The 17,709-nt window shown below is 50.2% G+C and overlaps 7 protein-coding genes across 7 annotated transcripts; 3 read left to right on the plus strand and 4 right to left on the minus strand.

Moving 5' to 3' along the window:
* Positions 1–837: 837 nt before the first annotated feature.
* N7457_000413 (uncharacterized protein) lies at positions 838–3,313 on the minus strand (the record flags this gene model as incomplete). Its single annotated transcript, XM_057171481.1, has 2 exons — positions 838–2,892; positions 3,059–3,313. 2 exons carry the CDS (start codon positions 3,311–3,313, stop codon positions 838–840), a joined length of 2,310 nt encoding a protein of 769 aa, XP_057035384.1.
* Positions 3,314–4,180: 867 nt separating this feature from the next.
* N7457_000414 (uncharacterized protein) lies at positions 4,181–4,868 on the plus strand (the record flags this gene model as incomplete). The annotated part of the gene is made up of 2 exons (XM_057171482.1): positions 4,181–4,307; positions 4,372–4,868. The coding sequence occupies 2 exons, from the start codon at positions 4,181–4,183 to the stop codon at positions 4,866–4,868; spliced, it is 624 nt and encodes a 207-aa protein (XP_057035385.1).
* Positions 4,869–5,006: 138 nt separating this feature from the next.
* On the minus strand, positions 5,007–8,174 carry N7457_000415 (exocyst subunit SEC5; the record flags this gene model as incomplete). Its single annotated transcript, XM_057171483.1, has 2 exons — positions 5,007–5,756; positions 5,811–8,174. 2 exons carry the CDS (start codon positions 8,172–8,174, stop codon positions 5,007–5,009), a joined length of 3,114 nt encoding a protein of 1,037 aa, XP_057035386.1.
* A 205-nt stretch (positions 8,175–8,379) lies between these two features.
* N7457_000416 (isocitrate dehydrogenase (NAD(+)) IDH2) lies at positions 8,380–10,069 on the plus strand (the record flags this gene model as incomplete). Its single annotated transcript, XM_057171484.1, has 6 exons — positions 8,380–8,592; positions 8,670–8,735; positions 8,886–8,972; positions 9,035–9,157; positions 9,217–9,936; positions 9,998–10,069. The coding sequence occupies 6 exons, from the start codon at positions 8,380–8,382 to the stop codon at positions 10,067–10,069; spliced, it is 1,281 nt and encodes a 426-aa protein (XP_057035387.1).
* Positions 10,070–10,409: 340 nt separating this feature from the next.
* N7457_000417 (EAF7 family protein) lies at positions 10,410–11,480 on the minus strand (the record flags this gene model as incomplete). Its single annotated transcript, XM_057171485.1, has 4 exons — positions 10,410–10,750; positions 10,815–11,016; positions 11,080–11,225; positions 11,285–11,480. The coding sequence occupies 4 exons, from the start codon at positions 11,478–11,480 to the stop codon at positions 10,410–10,412; spliced, it is 885 nt and encodes a 294-aa protein (XP_057035388.1).
* Positions 11,481–11,677: 197 nt separating this feature from the next.
* Positions 11,678–14,593, plus strand: N7457_000418 (tubulin gamma complex associated family protein; the record flags this gene model as incomplete). The annotated part of the gene is made up of 2 exons (XM_057171486.1): positions 11,678–11,798; positions 11,856–14,593. The coding sequence occupies 2 exons, from the start codon at positions 11,678–11,680 to the stop codon at positions 14,591–14,593; spliced, it is 2,859 nt and encodes a 952-aa protein (XP_057035389.1).
* Positions 14,594–14,748: 155 nt separating this feature from the next.
* Positions 14,749–17,678, minus strand: niaD (nitrate reductase NiaD; the record flags this gene model as incomplete). Its single annotated transcript, XM_057171487.1, has 7 exons — positions 14,749–15,638; positions 15,692–16,378; positions 16,416–16,594; positions 16,644–16,879; positions 16,944–17,202; positions 17,262–17,361; positions 17,417–17,678. 7 exons carry the CDS (start codon positions 17,676–17,678, stop codon positions 14,749–14,751), a joined length of 2,613 nt encoding a protein of 870 aa, XP_057035390.1.
* Between the last annotated feature and the right edge of the window lie 31 nt (positions 17,679–17,709).

Here is a 17,709-nt window from a genome sequence, read left to right on the forward strand (position 1 = left end):
AGTTTCGAAGATATTGTAATACTCCATCTCGGTCAGGTCGAGATCATCCGTTCTTCCTCCTGGGTGACTTGGGACTCGTTTTGATAATCTAGTTGCTGTATCTAGCGCTCTGTAAATAGATATAAATCACAGGAATTCAGAATTACCGACTTTTCCTCAAAACAATGCACGTTCTCGTAAACCTTGGGATAAAGAGATGCCTAGGTACCTGGTATTTGTTGGATGGGAAGCCTATAAATATACCTTCAACCTCATTTTATCCATCCCTTTTGCGCAGTGGTGGTAGACAGGAGACCAGCCTGTCACTGTGAGGGTCATAGGGTGAAATATTTACTTGATCAAACCTATAAACACGCCAAGTGTGGGTATGTTCAGCATCCTAATCGATCTAAAAGCCTATAATTTTCCAGATGGGAGATCTTCCTAACATTTGCCAAAGAAAAAACAACAAAGACAACACTAGTACCCTAACTAATAAACCTACCACGCCCAAAACCAGAGAAGAGGAGAGGTCCCAAAAGGAAAGATACAAAGACCGATGTGCGTGAGCACTCCAATATATCATGAGAGTACGAGCAACAGCGCATGGATCGACTGGCTATCCAAATGTCAAAGACAAGAAATTCACAGCTCACTGAGTGCAAATAGGGATAAAAATGATATTCGGGACTATTATGAGGGTTAGTGTAAGCAGGAATTGGCAGCAAACCGGTGCGCCTATTGTCACGCTGTTCTAATGTTCTGCATTTCTGCTGTCCTGTCATGGTGCAGACAGAGACTGAGGTTATGTGTCAAATCATAGTACAAGTATACAAGAGGAAACTGGGCCGGGCTTGTTCAGCGAGGATGGTGGTCACGGGTGGGAGAGCGATCGTAAAAGCCCGCTTTGGATGGGTGTCGCTCGTCTACTGTTGACTCGTGTCTGTGCACGTCAAGGCCTCGGAGTCTCTTGGCGAGGAGGCTCTCGCCAGGTTCTGGGCGGCTTGGGCTTGAGGTAGGAGATTGTCCTCCGTAACTCACATCGCCCATGGTGAATTTATTGTAGAGAGATGTACTATCCGAGGGGGGAGTGTTTTCGGGGCCATGTGTAAGATCTATGGATCTTCGTAGGCCCTGGTGCGGGGGCAGGTCATTGGGAGATGACACGTGCGGACGGGGATGGGGAATCGCTCCTTGGCCCAGACTTCGCCTGCGGGATGCCTGTTCAACTGCGAGACGCGCGTTTGTGCTTGAAGTGCTCGAAAGCGAAGACTCTCGCGAGGGCTTGTATGGAGTGTATCGAGGCTCGGGAATCTGGATCTCGTTGCGTAGTTTCTCCTTGCCGTCCGGGACACGGTTTGCGAATACTACTCGAATGGTCGAATGCAGGTAAAAGCGACCACGCGCAGGACAACAGATATTGAGATGGATGAGGTATCGCAAAGTGGGTTTGTCCTGAGGATCTTCTGTGGCATTCAAGGAAGCTTCTGGGCGATCAGTTCCAAAGTTCTTTCGTGCACTGAGCGGCATATCAATGATCGGGCCTGCCGAATAGCTGCGTTGTCGAATAAAGGTTTTTGTGCCAGGTTCCATGTCGCCTAAGTCATACGGGACCAGGAACAGCTTGACGGCAGTCTTGTGCGGATTCTTGATAATAATCTGTAGCTGACCTTGCTGCGGGATTCGATAAGATCCTCCCGGTGGGCATTTGGGAGACTCCGACCTGCGGCTTTTCTTTTCCCGGTGGCGTCGTGCCTCGGCATCAGACATGCGAGTAGTACTTGCTCCAGCTGTGGCCGATGCGCCTTCACTAGGTTCAGTCGGACTTGCATGTGGCCTTCGACGCCGGGTAGGAGTCGAGTTCTCTTGTGGAAGCGAATTCTCTAGGTCGATCTGGCCTACATAGGGACTTGGATTGTCGTCTGAGATTGAGCGGCCGCATCCCGAGGTCGGATAGCTGTAGAAAACAACTGGGAATGGCACTGTAACGTGTGGTGGACATCTGAGATGACCTTTGCATTTTCCCTTGCCCAGTACACCGATCTGAGCCGTGAAATCCAGCGGCTTGGAAGGATTCATAGACATCCGACCACGCAAGATCGATTCCTCGTAAGATCCAACCATTGGTGCATGGTGATTTGCTGAGATTTCAAAGGCGAAAGATGGCCTTCTGACTCGCGACGGTGGGACCTGCCCCCCGGGTGAGGGTGCGAGCTGAAGACTGTATGCTGATGTCAATGTCCGACGAGGTGAAGACCCTTGGTTGGTAAAAATATCCTGTTGCCGTGTATATGAACATGGACTACCAAGACCGATCACTTGGTGGTTTGGCGGGGAGAACTGGAGATTCCCAAAAGTCTCCGGAGGCAAAGTACGCCGACGGTTTGCTCTCTCCACGGGCCCCGGAACATCCACATGATCAACATGAGACGAGAAGTCCAGGTCAGTGTTATTTGCTTGGTGTACCAGAGGGCTGGTAGGAGCCTTCAGTACGTAACTTGATGAGAAGGAGCCCAGTGAAGGTGTACGAGACCGAGCATTCACAATAATATCGGACCGAGTATGGTCATTTGACGGAGTTTTTAGTTGTAAATCCTGCGAGAAGCCCGGTGCTCCAAACCAGGGAGTAGTGGGAGACAAGCTTAGATGAGCAAAGGAAGAAGCGTCCCTTCGCCCAGCGAAAGGAGATTCAGCAGAATGGGGAGCATGGGGATCTGTAGCGCCTTCTCTAAAGTCGCCCGAATGTAACGCTGATCGGGGTCTCTGGATATCGGCCGGCGATCCCAGTTCCGCTGTCGCGTTGATATGATGTTCTTGACTAAGAGAGCAGCTCTCTTGCCCTCTTACCACAGTTGGGGAGTGTTTGGGTGATGCTGAAGAAGCAATTAAATTGTTGCTCTCTCTTGCTGGAGACTATGCAATAGGTCAGTTTATAGCCGAGAAATGATGTGGGTAAGTATGGAAGTATAGAAAAAGAAGCAACGAAGAAAATTGTTTCCGGTTCCGTTCCCTCCCATCCACAAAAAATGAATGAGATTTGAAGAACAGACCGGAAAGATGCAAAAAAAGATTCACATACCACATGTTGATCTTTCCACGGGGAAGATTCTTTGATACGATGTATGAGCTCCTCTCGATCATTCGCCCATGGTTTGGGCGAGTTTTGTCGCTGTGGGTCCATAGAATTGAAAGAGATCTCTGAAGCACCGATTCCACGGCGACTGTGCTCATTTGGATGGGATGATGAGGACCCCATTGTCGGTTGTTCGTCCTGTTCACAGTCCGGTGACCGTTGATAATGACGCCGCCGATCAGGATCCCGAAATAGGGGCATGGTGGCGTGATAAAGGCAGACTATGAGACCGAAACTGCCAACGATAACATCGCAGAAAGCTCTCGACGTGGCTAGTACCTTTTGAAACTAAGGCCTAGCTGTGCCTTGGTGGGGGGAATTAAATGCGGTGTGCCAGGATGATTCGGGTATATGCCGTCAAGTGGTTCGATTGATTGGCAAGGAAGCGGCCGCTTTATATAAAAGGTCACGTCGCGCCAGCGCCCGACTTTACCTGCGCTGCCTGAGAATATGAATCCCCAGTCAGCGCTTATTCAGTGAATGGTAAAATGCAAATTTATTGAGTAAGTGTGCTCAATATGAGTCTTTGAATGGGTGGACACCGTAGATCTCGGAGATCCGGGCTCCAGAACGTCATGTGATGGACCAGTGACGTTGTGTTGGTGCAACTGCTTCGATTGGGACGCGGCCTTATATTTGCATTTCGGGTCTCCAGAATCATATAGGGAGCCTAAAAGTGTTGGGTGCAAATGGGAAACAGGTTGAAACAATAAAAGCGACATCACATGCAGGAGGATGTACGGAGTACAATATTGTCGGGTGCAAATCTGCTGGAATCACTGAAATAAACCAGCGTAGGAAATGGTAAGATCTCATATAACGACTCTAGAAGATTAGCCATTTAATCTTATGTATTCAACCCTTTCAAAATAAGAACAGAGCAGCACAAATGTAGTGCATTTTTGCTGTTGTACTTCGATGTACTCCGTACATAGTGGCTTGCTAGTGGCCGAGACCGATGTTCCGTGCGGAGATCGCCACTTTTTTTTTTCTTCGCCGAAGCCTTCGATTCAACACACGCCGCAACGAAACACAACACGATTTGTTGGTTTCAGTTTGATTATCAAGATGGCACCAAAACGTACTCACGATGGTGAGGCTGCTCCCACATCAAAGGGCGAGCCCGCAATTAAGAAGCGCAAGGGTTTCAGTGTTGGACCCGCAAACCTTCCAGATGGCACATATCGTCGCAAGAGTGAGTAGAAATGCCTTTGAACCCTTGGATCTTCGAACGTAGACTAACAATCAATCCCGAATAGCCCAAAAGATCAAGAATGACTTGATCCACAAAGCCAAAGTGAAGAAGGCCTATGCCAAGATCAAAGCTGAAGAACTGGCCAACGCGCCTAAGAGATCCGTTTACGACACCGCCGAGGGGGATGACACTGAACCTGCCAAGGTTGAGGAAAAGACTGTTGATGAGGCAGCGACGCTAGAGCTTCACCCGGATCGCATAGCTATGTTGAACGAGCCCGAGCCTGAGCCGGCCCCTGCACCCAGACCAGAACGACGCCAGCGAGGCGATGGCAAACAGAGGGAACGCCGACCGAAGCCCTCTGCGTTCACAAGAGAGATGGAATTCGCGGAAAAGCGCAGAAAAGCAGAGGAATTACGTCAGAAGGAACGCGATGCGAAACAGAAAGAGCGCGAGGCCCTGTTGCGTGCGAAGCGGCCGGATCAGTTTGGCAAGAGGAGGTTAGGCAGAGAGAGCAATGCACTGCTTAGTCGCGTGCAGCGAATGGTTGGTCAGAATTAGAGTCTTGAAGAGACATGAGCTACACACCCACCATGTGGACTGTTTTCGTGATACCCAGTTAGGCATGCCCAAAAAATAGATCCGGAGTATTCAATATGAGATCTCTTCGATATTATAGCATTGCTAAGCCTATGTCGGTCATGAATTGCTAGAAGTGACACTGCCTCCACTATTTCCACCCCCGCCGCTTTTCTGCTTTCTAAAACAAGCAAACTCGCCCTTGGTCCGATCTCTGAGCCGCTTCAAGACAACACGCATTTCTCCTAGCTCGGCTTGAAGCCTTATGCGGGCGTCATTTGTCGTGCGACGATCTAGCTCGACATAGATCTGACTTTGTGCATTTGAGGCCTCGTCGGTCAAGTAAAGATTTAGCGTTTGTGCAATGAACTCAGTGTCCAATGTAGCCTGCATCAGAGCTGGGAGCGAGAAAGAGGTCCGAGCAGCGAAGGCAGTAAGTAATGACGACGAAATTTGAGATAGTAGATATGTCAACACAGTGGCCAACAGCGAAGAAGGTGCATTTGATGCAGCGCGAGAGGCAACTGATGACACAGTGGACGGAATGGTTGTGGAAATCTCGGTGTGCACCAACACCATGGTCAACATGGCATTGTAGACGTAAGGGCGGACTTGCTCCGGCCTGTCAACAGATGGTTCCCAATCTGGAGATGCAATGCCAGTGGTGATGGTTTTGTTTAACGAGGCGGTAGTCGGGTTGACATAGGACTGGAATAGTCTGTCTTCGATTTGGCTGAGAACATCGCGGATGGTCTTGGCCTCTTCCGTCAGCTTGACTGAGAAGGATGTCTCAAAGTTGGAGATAAGCTGTGGAACATGATCGGCTTGCAGAGCCTTGAGATTTGAAAGAGTGAGGAGGATTCGAACGTTCTATCCTGTGGTCAGCGATCGAGGGATCAAATCACATTGAACTCCGACACATACCCTATTCCAAGAATCCACGGAATCCGCCGAGAAGACAGACAAGGCAGCATCAGTCGCTTGGCTTCTCATTGCTGGTCGAGAAATAATCCATTCATTCTCTTCATCTGCCGTTGTCAGGCGCTCAGCGTTTTCGACTAGGCCGCTTAAAGCTTTGTAAACACTCGAAACGAACTGAGTGCGGACCATTTGAAGTAGTTTCGCAGGTGGTTGGGTGACAACATCCACGGCACCTGGCTTCGCCATAGCTTCCGAGATATAAAGTATCTTCTGCATGCCCCCGAGGATAGCACCCTCGAACGCCACAAAGAACCCAGGCATCTTAGTTAAGTCCCGCTTCTCTGAGTCGCGTGTCCAATCTTCCAACATCTTGCAGATTTCCGCATCTTTACTCCAGGCAGCACATGCCACACGAGCAGACCGTTCCCGGGCTACGCTGACAAGGGCCTTGAGGAGATCGTATGTTTTTCCAGCGCCCCCAATGGGCCGCAATGCCGCCATCTCGCTGGCAGCGGTGCCCACAATGATAAGGAATTTACTCAAATAATGAACACCACTGAGGGAGTTGGAGAATGGCGGCCAGAATGAGAACTCCTCCCAGTGTTCCCCCAATTTTGGGGCAGGGAAAGGTAGATTTCTTGGATCCAGCTTGAAGCGTGACTCTGTCGGAGTAACTCCCCTCGATTCCGGGGTTGATGGACTTGGCGGAACTGGCGAGAAGAGCAAGGAGACGTCGTTGGTTGGAGGTTCTGCGAAGAGAGTTACAACGTTCTCTCGAATAAGGTTGACTAACTCGGAAACACCCCTCTCCAGCTCTTTGATATTATCGGTGGACAGACGATGATGTTTGCGACTCTCTCCTTCGAAACCAACAGGCAGAAGGCGCTGCCTGTTACCATCGATGAAAGACTGTGCCACTTCCCAGAAGTCCAACACCTCGCCGAGCAAGCCACTTTGGGAGGACAAAAGTCGGGTTAAGAACGCTTCCACACATTCCCACAACTCAATGACTTGATCTGTGTCTAGTCTCCCCGGGACTTCTGCTGCACCATCACGAGGTGCTAGGCGGAGATAGGATGCCGTAGCTTGTGGAGTTGGTCTCTCCCCGCCAGCAAGCCTTCTTCTCAGAATTTCGATTTCGCCCTTGCATCGGTCACAGAATCCCATGATTTTTGTTTTCAAGAATTCATAACGGCTCTGAAGCCATTTCCAAATGGGGTTATCTTCCACACCCAGCTCCAACAAAGCACCGATCAGCTCCATGTGTTCTTCCACAGGTCCTGAGGCGGTGGTTGTGGTTGACGTGGTGGGGGCATCGGCAAGACGCCTCCAGAGATCTCGTTTGAAATTGTGAATTTGTTGGTCAACATCCATCCACATGCGGCCCATCGCCAGGATGGTGTGCGTTTCAGAGTCATTTAGTTGTCGACGGGAACTGGATGAGACTTGCTGCGCAATATTCTTAGCGCGGTTGGCGAGCGCTCTTGCCTTGGTGTATTGCTCAAAAACAGCGTCGTAATCTCGTTGTTGGATGGATTTGGACAAGTGGCTTCCAATCTCATATACATCACGATGTTTCTCCATGGTCTCCACCAGTGACTTTAGTACTTTTTCTCGCTCGCGACCCCCAAGTGCCGGTCCCCACACTTCCTCGGCTTTAACAGAAGCTTCAACCAAAGGGCCCCGAATACCCTTCATACCGTACTCACTCTCCTTGACGAGAGCGGTCTTCTTCGGAGCCACAACTGGGGTAGGAGAAATGCCTCGTTGCTGACCTGAGTAGCTCCGGAAGTGCCCCGACCTACGGGGACTCAAAGGGGCTTCTTTATCCACACCTTGGTTTCTCATCTCGGTGTAGACGCTATCAATAGTTGCCTTGGCACGGACGAAACGCTCGAAGTTGGCTTCCACCAATACTTTCAACGACGCTGACTTTTGGTCGATGGAATGTGAGAGATTATCCAGACCTCCCATCAGAGATTCGATAGAAGCTGAGTGATGCGCCTGTGATAGGAACAGTGCGGGGGAGAATGATGTAGATGATAGCAGGTACCGCGACTTGCCCTCCTCCTCTAATGGCACACCTCGTTGCTTTAGAATCCGAAGCACACTGTCGCTCGTCCCTAAAGGATCAGGCTCATCTTCGCGCGCATTGTCTCTGCCCTCCTTCCCTCGTCGTGAACCGCAGTTGCTCCTCCAATCACTGGGACTGCGTTCAAGGGCCATGTAACGAGACTTGCGTGGACGGGAGTCTATTCGTTGGACTGGCTCTTCTTCTGACTCCTCTGCCACATCTAGAGCTGCAGGCCATTCTTCGGGGAACTCGGAGGGTAGGTTGTAATGACTTGCGACGTCGAGGTCAGCCATGATTGCCTTAGTGGTGGAGGCGCGGGAAACGGGTCGAATTGAAATTAAAAGATAAGTCAGATCTGATTACAGAGTCTCCTGCAGGTGACCAGCAGAGATCTGATAGCAAAACCCTAATAAAGGCAGTGTCCCTGAGGCCCTGTAGTGCTTCTAGAGTGGACACCTCGTAAAGAGTGGACTCGGGCCGGGGGGAGTCAAACCACCAATGCGGTCTGCGTCCCGTTCGGATCGGTGCGGCGCCGAGAGATTTGATTCTTCCTCTTCTTCCTCTCCTTCCTTCCTCCCCCCACCACCTATTTTCTCCTCCCAGAAATTGAAGGGATCTTTCAAAATGATCGCTGCCCGGAACTTCTCTGTTGCTCGCCAGTGCTTGCGCCCGTCCCGCGTGGCCCCCCGATTTGCTGCTCCCATTGCGCAGGTACCAACCCCCTCAGACACCAAATCGCTAGCAATCAAAGAAGCTTAATTAGTTAACGTTTGACCTCGTTGGAATAGATTCGCTTCTACGCTAGCCCTGCGCAGGAGGCTGTTGCCAAGTTCAAGGGTCAGAAGGGTCCTGATGTACGTTTTCTTCCCACGAAACTGTTTTTTTTTCATCACTGCCGGTGCCAGCCGCGCAGCGCACACCGACCATAATCCACCCAGAACACATCGCCAATATCACCACATCCATCATTACCCCGGAGCTAATTGATTTTCTTTCGAAAATAGGGCAAGTACACTGTTACTCTGATTGAGGGTGACGGTATTGGTCCTGAGATCTCTCAGTCCATCAAGGATATCTTCGAGGCCGCAAAGGTAGCTATCCCTCAGCACCACCATTATTTCCTAACGCGACCAAAATACTAAATCATTCACAGGCCCCTATCAAGTGGGAATCCGTTGATGTCGGCCCCATCCTGAAGGATGGCAAGACTGCCATTCCCGATGATGCCATTGCCAGTGTGCGCCGCAACTATGTTGCGCTCAAGGGTCCTTTGGCTGTACGTTCCCGTTTGCCTCTCGCACTCGTCCACCACGATACTAAACGTGAATTTTATAGACCCCCGTTGGCAAGGGCCACGTCTCCCTGAACCTGACTCTCCGCCGTACTTTCAACCTGTTCGCCAACTTGCGTCCTTGCCGCTCCATTGCTGGCTACAAGACCCCCTACGACAACGTCGACACCGTCCTCATCCGTGAGAACACCGAGGGTGAATACTCCGGTATTGAGCACGTCGTCGTCGATGGTGTCGTCCAGAGCATCAAGCTCATCACTAAGGAGGCTTCCGAGCGTGTCCTCCGCTTCGCCTTCCAGTACGCGCAGTCCATCAACAAGAAGAAGGTCCGCGTTGTCCACAAGGCCACCATCATGAAGATGTCCGACGGTCTGTTCCTTAACACCGCCCGCGAGATCGCTAAGGAGTTCCCCGATATCGAGTTCGACGCTGAGCTGCTGGACAACTCATGCCTCAAGATTGTCACCGACCCTACCCCTTACAACGACAAGGTTCTTGTCATGCCCAACCTGTACGGTGATATTCTGTCCGATATGTGCGCCGGTCTGATCGGTGGTCTCGGTCTCACCCCCTCCGGTAACATTGGTGACGAGTGCTCCATCTTCGAGGCCGTCCACGGTTCCGCCCCCGACATTGCTGGCAAGGCTCTTGCCAACCCCACTGCTCTGCTTCTGAGCAGTATCATGATGCTGCAGCACATGGGTCTCCACGACCACGCTGCCCGCATCCAGAAGGCTACCTTCGATACTCTCGCTGAGGGCAAGGTGAGTTTGGAAATATATCCCTATAATCTCCGCACATTACTGACTCCATGATTTTTTTTAGACCCTCACTGGTGACCTTGGTGGTACCGCCAAGACCCACGAGTACGCTGGGGCCATCATCTCGCGCCTGTAAACCAAGCGCTGCTTAGATTTTCTGTACTATGACCCTCTCTGAACTTTTCCTTTTGTACCCTCGAACGACATTAGACCTATAGCGATCGAAATATACCTACTTTTGGTTACGCGAAGGCGCTTGATTTCAAACAACTTCAAAATCTCTCTCGCCTATCCCTTAATAAGAGCGAATCTCACTTGGGTAGATTGATCGTTCATGCCACAGTTAAATTAAAGTACAGGACACATTGCCCATCGACATAGTCATACACATCAGTGAGGCACAGAAAAAACGCCAGTGTCAAAAATCCATAGGTATCAAAGCTCATAATCACACATCGAAAATCTCTAGTGCCATGTCAACGTCGTCGGCCAGTCCTGCGCGTCGCAGTGCTAGTTGAAGGCTTTTTGTCTTTTGCTTTGGAGCGAGAGGTCTGCGCTCGAGTGCTTCGCGAACCGCCTTTCTCTCCCTCACCCTCATCTTCATCACTGTTTCCCTCAGACACATCTTCGCCATCCTCGTCATCTTCATCATTCGCCCCAGTATCTTCGGCTGAATCGCCACCTTCGTCTGATACCTTACCTTGACTCCCTGGGCCAATTTCCACCTGCAATCGGGTTGAGCGTGTCCCTCGCGTGGCAGGACGGGCACTTCGATTAGATTTGCGACCTCGAGATGGGACAGGCGAAGACCGTGGTTCTATGATAGGCAAAAAGTCAGCTCGTGGGCTATAGACCACAGTGCAGAGTGTATCGCCACTTACCATCTGTATCTGCGACTGTACTTCCTCGTCTCGATCCGCCTGCACGACTGGCACGACTAGTCACGGGCGACAAGGATCCTTCCATTGCAAGTCGCCGCTCAAACATCATATCGCCGTATTCATCGTATGGAAGCTCGAATGGGCAATACATTTCGCTTGACCCTTCATCATCTTCGGTTACATCGGCAATTAATGAGTCTTCCTGTAATTATATCGCAAATCAGCGAATTGAACCGACATGGATAGAATGTTGATCGCTGCTTACCCGCTCGTCGAGAGCTTCCAAATTGTATAATGAGCCGAGCTTCTTCCAGATGCCTGGGATGCGCATATGCTCTGCTGTGGAGGGTGCATATCCTTGACTCTTTAGGTAGTCCGAAATTGCGAGCATACGAAAGTGCTTGTGTAGGCCTGTAGGACCCGACGGTTAGCTGCACTGTCGATTCAACAGGAGAAAGCACTGGACCTACCGACTGGTTTCCATTTTATGATCGCTTTGAGCAATGCTGTTTCTTGTTCATCTGTCCAGGGATCGGTGATCAGGTCATAGTCCGCGTCTGTCTTGCCGGCGCTGTCACTTGACGGGGTGTTTGCGCTCGACTGCGCTGTGGTGTCGCCGTGGGGCGTGGGTGAGTGAGTGCGCTTGGTCCTTTTCCGTGGAGGCATGGTGGTTTTGATATTTGATCCGAGGATTACGGGGCGTAGAACTGATTCAATTGTATTGGGGAGGAGATGATGGTGGAGCTTCGAGCAGGGCGAGGCACTTTCTGTTATCAAGGGTCTGTGCGCCCCGATAGCCATCTCCGTCGCGGGACCAACTTTCACGCGTCAAACACTCGATGCTCACTGAGCATGGTCTTACTATGGATCAATGTGATCATGACCTGGATCCTTTCTCCAGCGAGAGTCTCTGGAGACTCTCTAAGTTCAGCATAGAAGCTTTACAGCCATTGGAGTCGCTACCATGGAACACCTTTCTACCTGGTAAGGCGTCAGCCATCATTCTTTGGAATTTATAATAACACTTTGTCTTTGGATCAGAGGATCCCATATCGTGCTTTGAACCATCGCAACAGCCCACGGATAAGCTTGATTCGGTATGGAAGCTCGAGAATTTTCCAACCACGCTGGAGCCACCCAAATCCTTCGCCGACTCGATCATCAATTCCTCCATAGATAGCCAGTCCGACACATCATGTGATGCTTTGCCAGACATATCAGACAATATTACCGATCTTTGGTCCTTGGATCTATTGCAGGAAGATCCTGGCCAAATTGTCCCGCAGAAATCATGGGAGAGGTATCAGGACAGGTCATTTCAAGAGCCCGTATCTGTCTACTTTAGTGAATCTGGGGCAAAGGGCTTTGATGCGGCGTTGGCACATCATAAATTTACAAGGAGCGCCGATCCGCCCACTCGAATGGTTCGAACAGATGTGTTTAATCGATCACTGCTTCGTCTGGGGCTTGGCTGGAGCTCCGCATTTTTTCGCTACGATCAACCCACCAACCAATTTGTGAGAGATTTGAAAGATATACAAGTGTCAGGTGTCAGCCCAGTGGCATTGGAAAGCGTGGTCAATTACGTGCTACAGTGTGGTACTCATATGCAGCGGGTGCGGTTGTTTGCGCAAGATCCACCAGCCCAGTGCAAAGAAATCTCAGCTTTATTCACATTAAGTGGCACAGTCGCGGTGATTATACACACCCTTGAACAACAGATATCCGACCATTCGAAACACGTTGTCTCACTCCTACAAATCAAGGCCCTGTTCCATCGCTGTGGTGACTTGATAGGTGTTCTCGCAAATATTGTTGATGCTTCCCAGAAAGCCACTTCGGACGCACAAGTCATATCAATCGTCACTAAGCTCGCAGCTTATTATGCGCAAAGGTTTGGCTGGATGGAGCCTCTTGTGCATGAGATTGTGACTCGGGTAACCAGGCCATGGTTCAAATTCGTCGACGCTTGGATTGGGCTTCAGCCGGAAGAAACGGCGCTCATGGAATCTTTGGCTCGTGGGAAAGCCTTTGTTCGACTGGAGACTCATGATTCTGGCAAGTTCAAGACCGGGCCGGCGCGAATTGACTACATCTATCAATCGGACCACATGCCATTGTTCATCCCGGCAGACCAAGCTCGTTCGATCTTCGAGAGTGGGCGAAGTCTTCAACTACTGAAGGAAGTTCATCCGCATCATCCCATTGCACGCCATGATGTTCTCTCCCGGAATGGAGGTCTTCATCTACACTGTGCGACCACATGGGCTGGTATTGAGCAAATCCAAACAAAGGCGCAAGAGTACGAGTCAAAACTTCGTGCTGAGATCAAAAGATATCAAGAAGGTTATACAGACCTGCAGAATTCACGATCAGACGTACTCGTCCAGGGTGCTCAACCAGCCGACACAGAAATTACAACGGCAGCCTTCAAACTCTTCGACATAGACGACGAGGAAGAAGGTTCGGGACCAGTCACGGATCACAGAGCTCTCTCGAAAGACGATTTCAACCGACTACTCGACAAAGCTCGGAAACTCAACCCTGGAGTCACTCATGAAGGGAGTCAGCTCGGCCCTGAGTTAGCCTCTGGCCTCCATCTCTCACTTGCGCCTATTCTTTCGTCACAAGCACTTCTCATCAATTATTCTTGCCTGCATCTTCTCTTCAAAGAACATCGAATCCGTCATCATCTCAACATGCAGTGGCGATTCCAGCTCCTGGGAGAGGGCTCGTTCGTCTCCCGTCTTTCCAATTCCTTATTCAGTCCGGAGATGGAAAGCGGAGAGCGAAAGACCGGAAAAGTGCGCAGTGGTATCGATACTGGTTTACGCCTTGGCAGTCGTGATACATGGCCGCCAGCTAGTTCAGAGTTGCGACTAGTGCTGATAGGCCTGTTGGGAGATTGTTACTTCGGTGGCAAACACAAAGAAGATGACGAAAAAAATCAAATTCGGAAAGATAACGAATTGCCGGGTGGACTAAGCTTTGGAATTCGAGAATTATCTGACGAAGAAATTGAAGGATGCAAAAACCCGAATTCAATAGAGGCTCTGGACTTCCTTCGGTTGCAGTACACACCACCCAAAGTGCTTGAATCCCTCATTACTCTTCGCTCCCTCGATAAGTATGATCGTCTATTCAAGCACCTGCTTCGATTAATCCGCATGGTCTCTGCCGTTAAAGGACTTGTCCGTGACTCTACTTCTCGAGGATCTCTGTCAGGAGATTATCGGAATGTTCTGCAGCAGTTCAGAGTGGATGCCCAACACTTTGTCCTCGCAGTCAGTGATTACTGCTTCCACATCGGCATTGGATCCATTTGGCAACGCTTCCAAACCACGCTAAACAAAATTGAGCACTGCCTCAACCGCGGCGACATCGACGGTACAATCGAAGCGGCGCACTCGCTGCCCCGACTCCGCGATTACCATGAAGATATTCTTGACCAGATGTTGTTTGCGTTCTTCCTTAGCAAGCGCCACGCTCAGGCTGCCAAACTGCTCGAATCTATCTTCGGTACTATTCTCGCCTTCGGTCCTCTGTCAAAAGCAGATGGAATTGGGATGCGCAACGAAAGTGAAGGAGCTGTTCTCCATCTTTATCAGTCTTTCAGAAAACAGACTTCCGCTTTTGTCAACTATCTTCGCAGTCTGGAATCTGGAAAGGCCACTTCCAAATCAATGGCTAAATCAGGGGCATTCTTCTCCTCGCGGCCAGACCCAACGAGTGTCTTTGAACACCTGCGGGTAAGATTAGACATGAAGAAGTACTATTGATCGAAGCTGTTGCCACACATGCAAAATATTTTACCGAGATACCCTCCCAGTTTGAACTCGAGCTGTTACTATCTGTTTCTCTAGTGTATCAATCAAAATCAACATGCGTTTCATACTCTGATCTACCAAAGCAGACCACTGGAGCCGCACCGAATCTAGAAGAAGTGAAGATCCGACGCAGCCCAACCTTGGGCAAGAAGAATATTGCGAGCACATTTCTCCATAGGCGCAGGTCCACAGACCAGAACCATACTCTGCTCTTCTGGGGCCGCGTACTCCGCGAGCAATTCCTCAGAAATGCGACCCCGTCGACCAGTCCAGGTATCAGACCCTTTAGTTAATGTATGCACAACAGTGCATTTCCGACTGTCGATCTCCACATATGCTTCGAGGGCAGAGCGACACAAAACATCTTCCTCCTGTCTATTTCCATCTAGCACAATACACGTCGTGGGATCTTGCGTGTCTTGCATAACAGCCTGCAGAACCTGGAAGACGGGAGTGATGCCCGTTCCTCCACAGATCATCTTGAAAGAGCATACCTGGCGCTCCTTGCCGCTGATCAAAACCCGGCCATTGCCGAGATATTCAAACCGACCAGTCGGGCCCTTGCAGTCGATCTGTGAGCCTAGGGGCAGCTTGTCTAGGGCCATTGTCATTTTCCCTCCTGGGATGGTCGCCGTTGGGAAGTAGACCTTCACGAGTAATTCCATCTTGCCTATCAGGCTGCTGTCTGACATTGGCGTATATGATCTGATGATGGCTTCGTTGTTGGATGCATCCTGGACCTTGATCATCAGATGCTGACCGATTGGTAGACCAAGTGTCTGTTTCTCGTGTTCCAGGTCGAAGACGAATATTCGTGTATCCCACGATACATTCTTCTTCTCTGTCAGTGTGGCTTTTGTCCATGTTCGCGACTGAAGGAACACCTCGCGTGGCTCGTCGGAATCTGCAGCTGAATTGTTCTTCAGAGCCTCAATAGATGCTTTGTCCAATGTACCAATATGGTAATCCGGCATCATTGCCTTGGCAGTTTCACTGTCTGAAATGGTGTTAGAAATAGACTATTCCGCCAATGTTCAGTCAGTGACTCACGGATTGCAAGGAAGTCTTCTGATACATCCAACCCGGCAGAAGATGTAATACTAATCGCTCCTCCGGGATGGCCTTCGAGGAATCGTGTCCCATCGTATACTTCGCCATTCACCACAAACCACGGCTTCTCGCTGGTACTATTTGCTTTGAGCTCTTGTAGGTTGATTTTTCGGTTCATGCCCTCTTTCCTCATGTTGATTTCCTTCATGGGCTCTGGCTCAATGGGTTCATCGCCTTCAACCCTATCACCCCAGTTGCCATTGAGCAAGTCGCCACCAGTCTTCTTGACTTTTTCCATCCATCCTCCGGGTTTGGCTGGATGTGTGGGATGCTCAAACTTCAACGTGTTTCCTTCTTTCGTGATTGTAACTCGGAACCAGGAGTTGTTCATCATGCCCAAGACAGACCAGTACATATCACGCGGCATGGTGCTTAACGCCTCATCCACTGCGCGAACGAGTATTGCATCGCTGGATTCCAGGTCTGCCACTGGGATCCCCAGTGACCAAAAAGACCAACAGAAAGATGCTTCCCTCCAGCACATGTCTACCTTGCCACCGAACAGGTCACCTTCAAAGTCTCGGTATTTGTCTTCTGCATATTCAATCTCGGAAAGACGCCATGCTGGGAGTTCGACCAGATTAGCCATGTTTGAATCTCGGATCAGGGATGTGAATACATTTGCCTCTATCAAGAGAAATCTCAACCCTTATTATTCTCCGACCACCGCCAGCATATGCATACCCTTTGGCTGTATACGTAGGCCCAGCGGTGGATAAATCAATTTCTTCCTCGTGCTGTGGATAAACAGCCACCGCGTTGACACTCAGTTCATAAATGGCATATCGCTCATCAGTCCACCACTTGCGGTCTTGGGCGGACATTTCCGGCGACACCATCGTTCTGGGACCGTCAGCACATTTCACTGCCTGAGTATTAACTTGATACTTACGGAAGCACCCGGTTATCATTGATGTGATACCAGTTATCACTTGGAGCATCAGTCAGGATCAGCCTTTTCAGCCACTTCACACTCCGACCTCCAATTTGGCCAGGCACCACTGCCCGCAACGGACGGCCATGATCCGGTCGAAGGTCCTCGCCATTCATTTTATGAGCCAACATGATTCCCCGATTCGGGTCCATGGCCCAGTTCAATTTGACTGAGGTTCCGTAAAAGCCATTTGGCTGTGAGATGTGTTAGTTTTATATCATATTTGTTTGACAACACTGGACCTTAGAGTAATCTTACCAGCCTATCGGCACCCTCCATGCAGACATATTTCGCTCGTCGAAGTGGCTTCGCACTGCGCAGAATATCCGCCATCAAAGGCCCTGTGAATAGGGCCGTTGATAGCCCAGCCGCACCCCACGAGAAGCCCTTCGACTTTCGCACTGTGTTCTGCTCTTTCCGTCTATTGCCAGCACAGACGAGCGTGATTGGAGCGGTGATCTGTTCATACTTCTGAAGCACTTCGCGGAAATTGAGGACTAATGGCTTTTCGACCAGCCTAAACCATCAATCAGTTTCTCGAAACATGAAGCCTACAAGGATTTGGCTCATGCTGACCCTTCTATACTGAGCTCCCAATCCGGGATATCCGCATCACGGACTTGAGGTACTGGTCCATGATTCCTCACATAGAATAACTCCGGGGATGTGAGAAAGCCTTTATGGTCGGTTTAGCTTGACGGCTGTATCAACACTGGGCTCGGAGTCGTTACCTTCGTTATACAACGTTGTCAATGGTGGTTCTACGTTGAATGGATGAACGCCCGTCAACCGGATCAATCGCGGATCCCGCGGCACATGGTTGTCTGGTGTGCCTTTGTCGATGTCTAGGATCTCGACGGGGCTTTTTGACGGGGGAGGGAGTGGGATGTCAGGCTCTGCTAGGCTTGGGACGACATCTTCGACTGTGATCTGGGCATTTTTGAAGCGGATTGTGTCGGATTCGATTATGGTTTGTGTGGTAATGGTAGCCATTTTGTTGATACGAGGGTTTCAGACTGTTCGA

Source organism: Penicillium paradoxum (genome assembly GCF_028828445.1).
Source record: "Penicillium paradoxum strain IBT 22861 chromosome Unknown utg000002l_segment0_segment0, whole genome shotgun sequence".
Taxonomy (NCBI): Eukaryota; Fungi; Ascomycota; class Eurotiomycetes; order Eurotiales; family Aspergillaceae; genus Penicillium; species Penicillium paradoxum.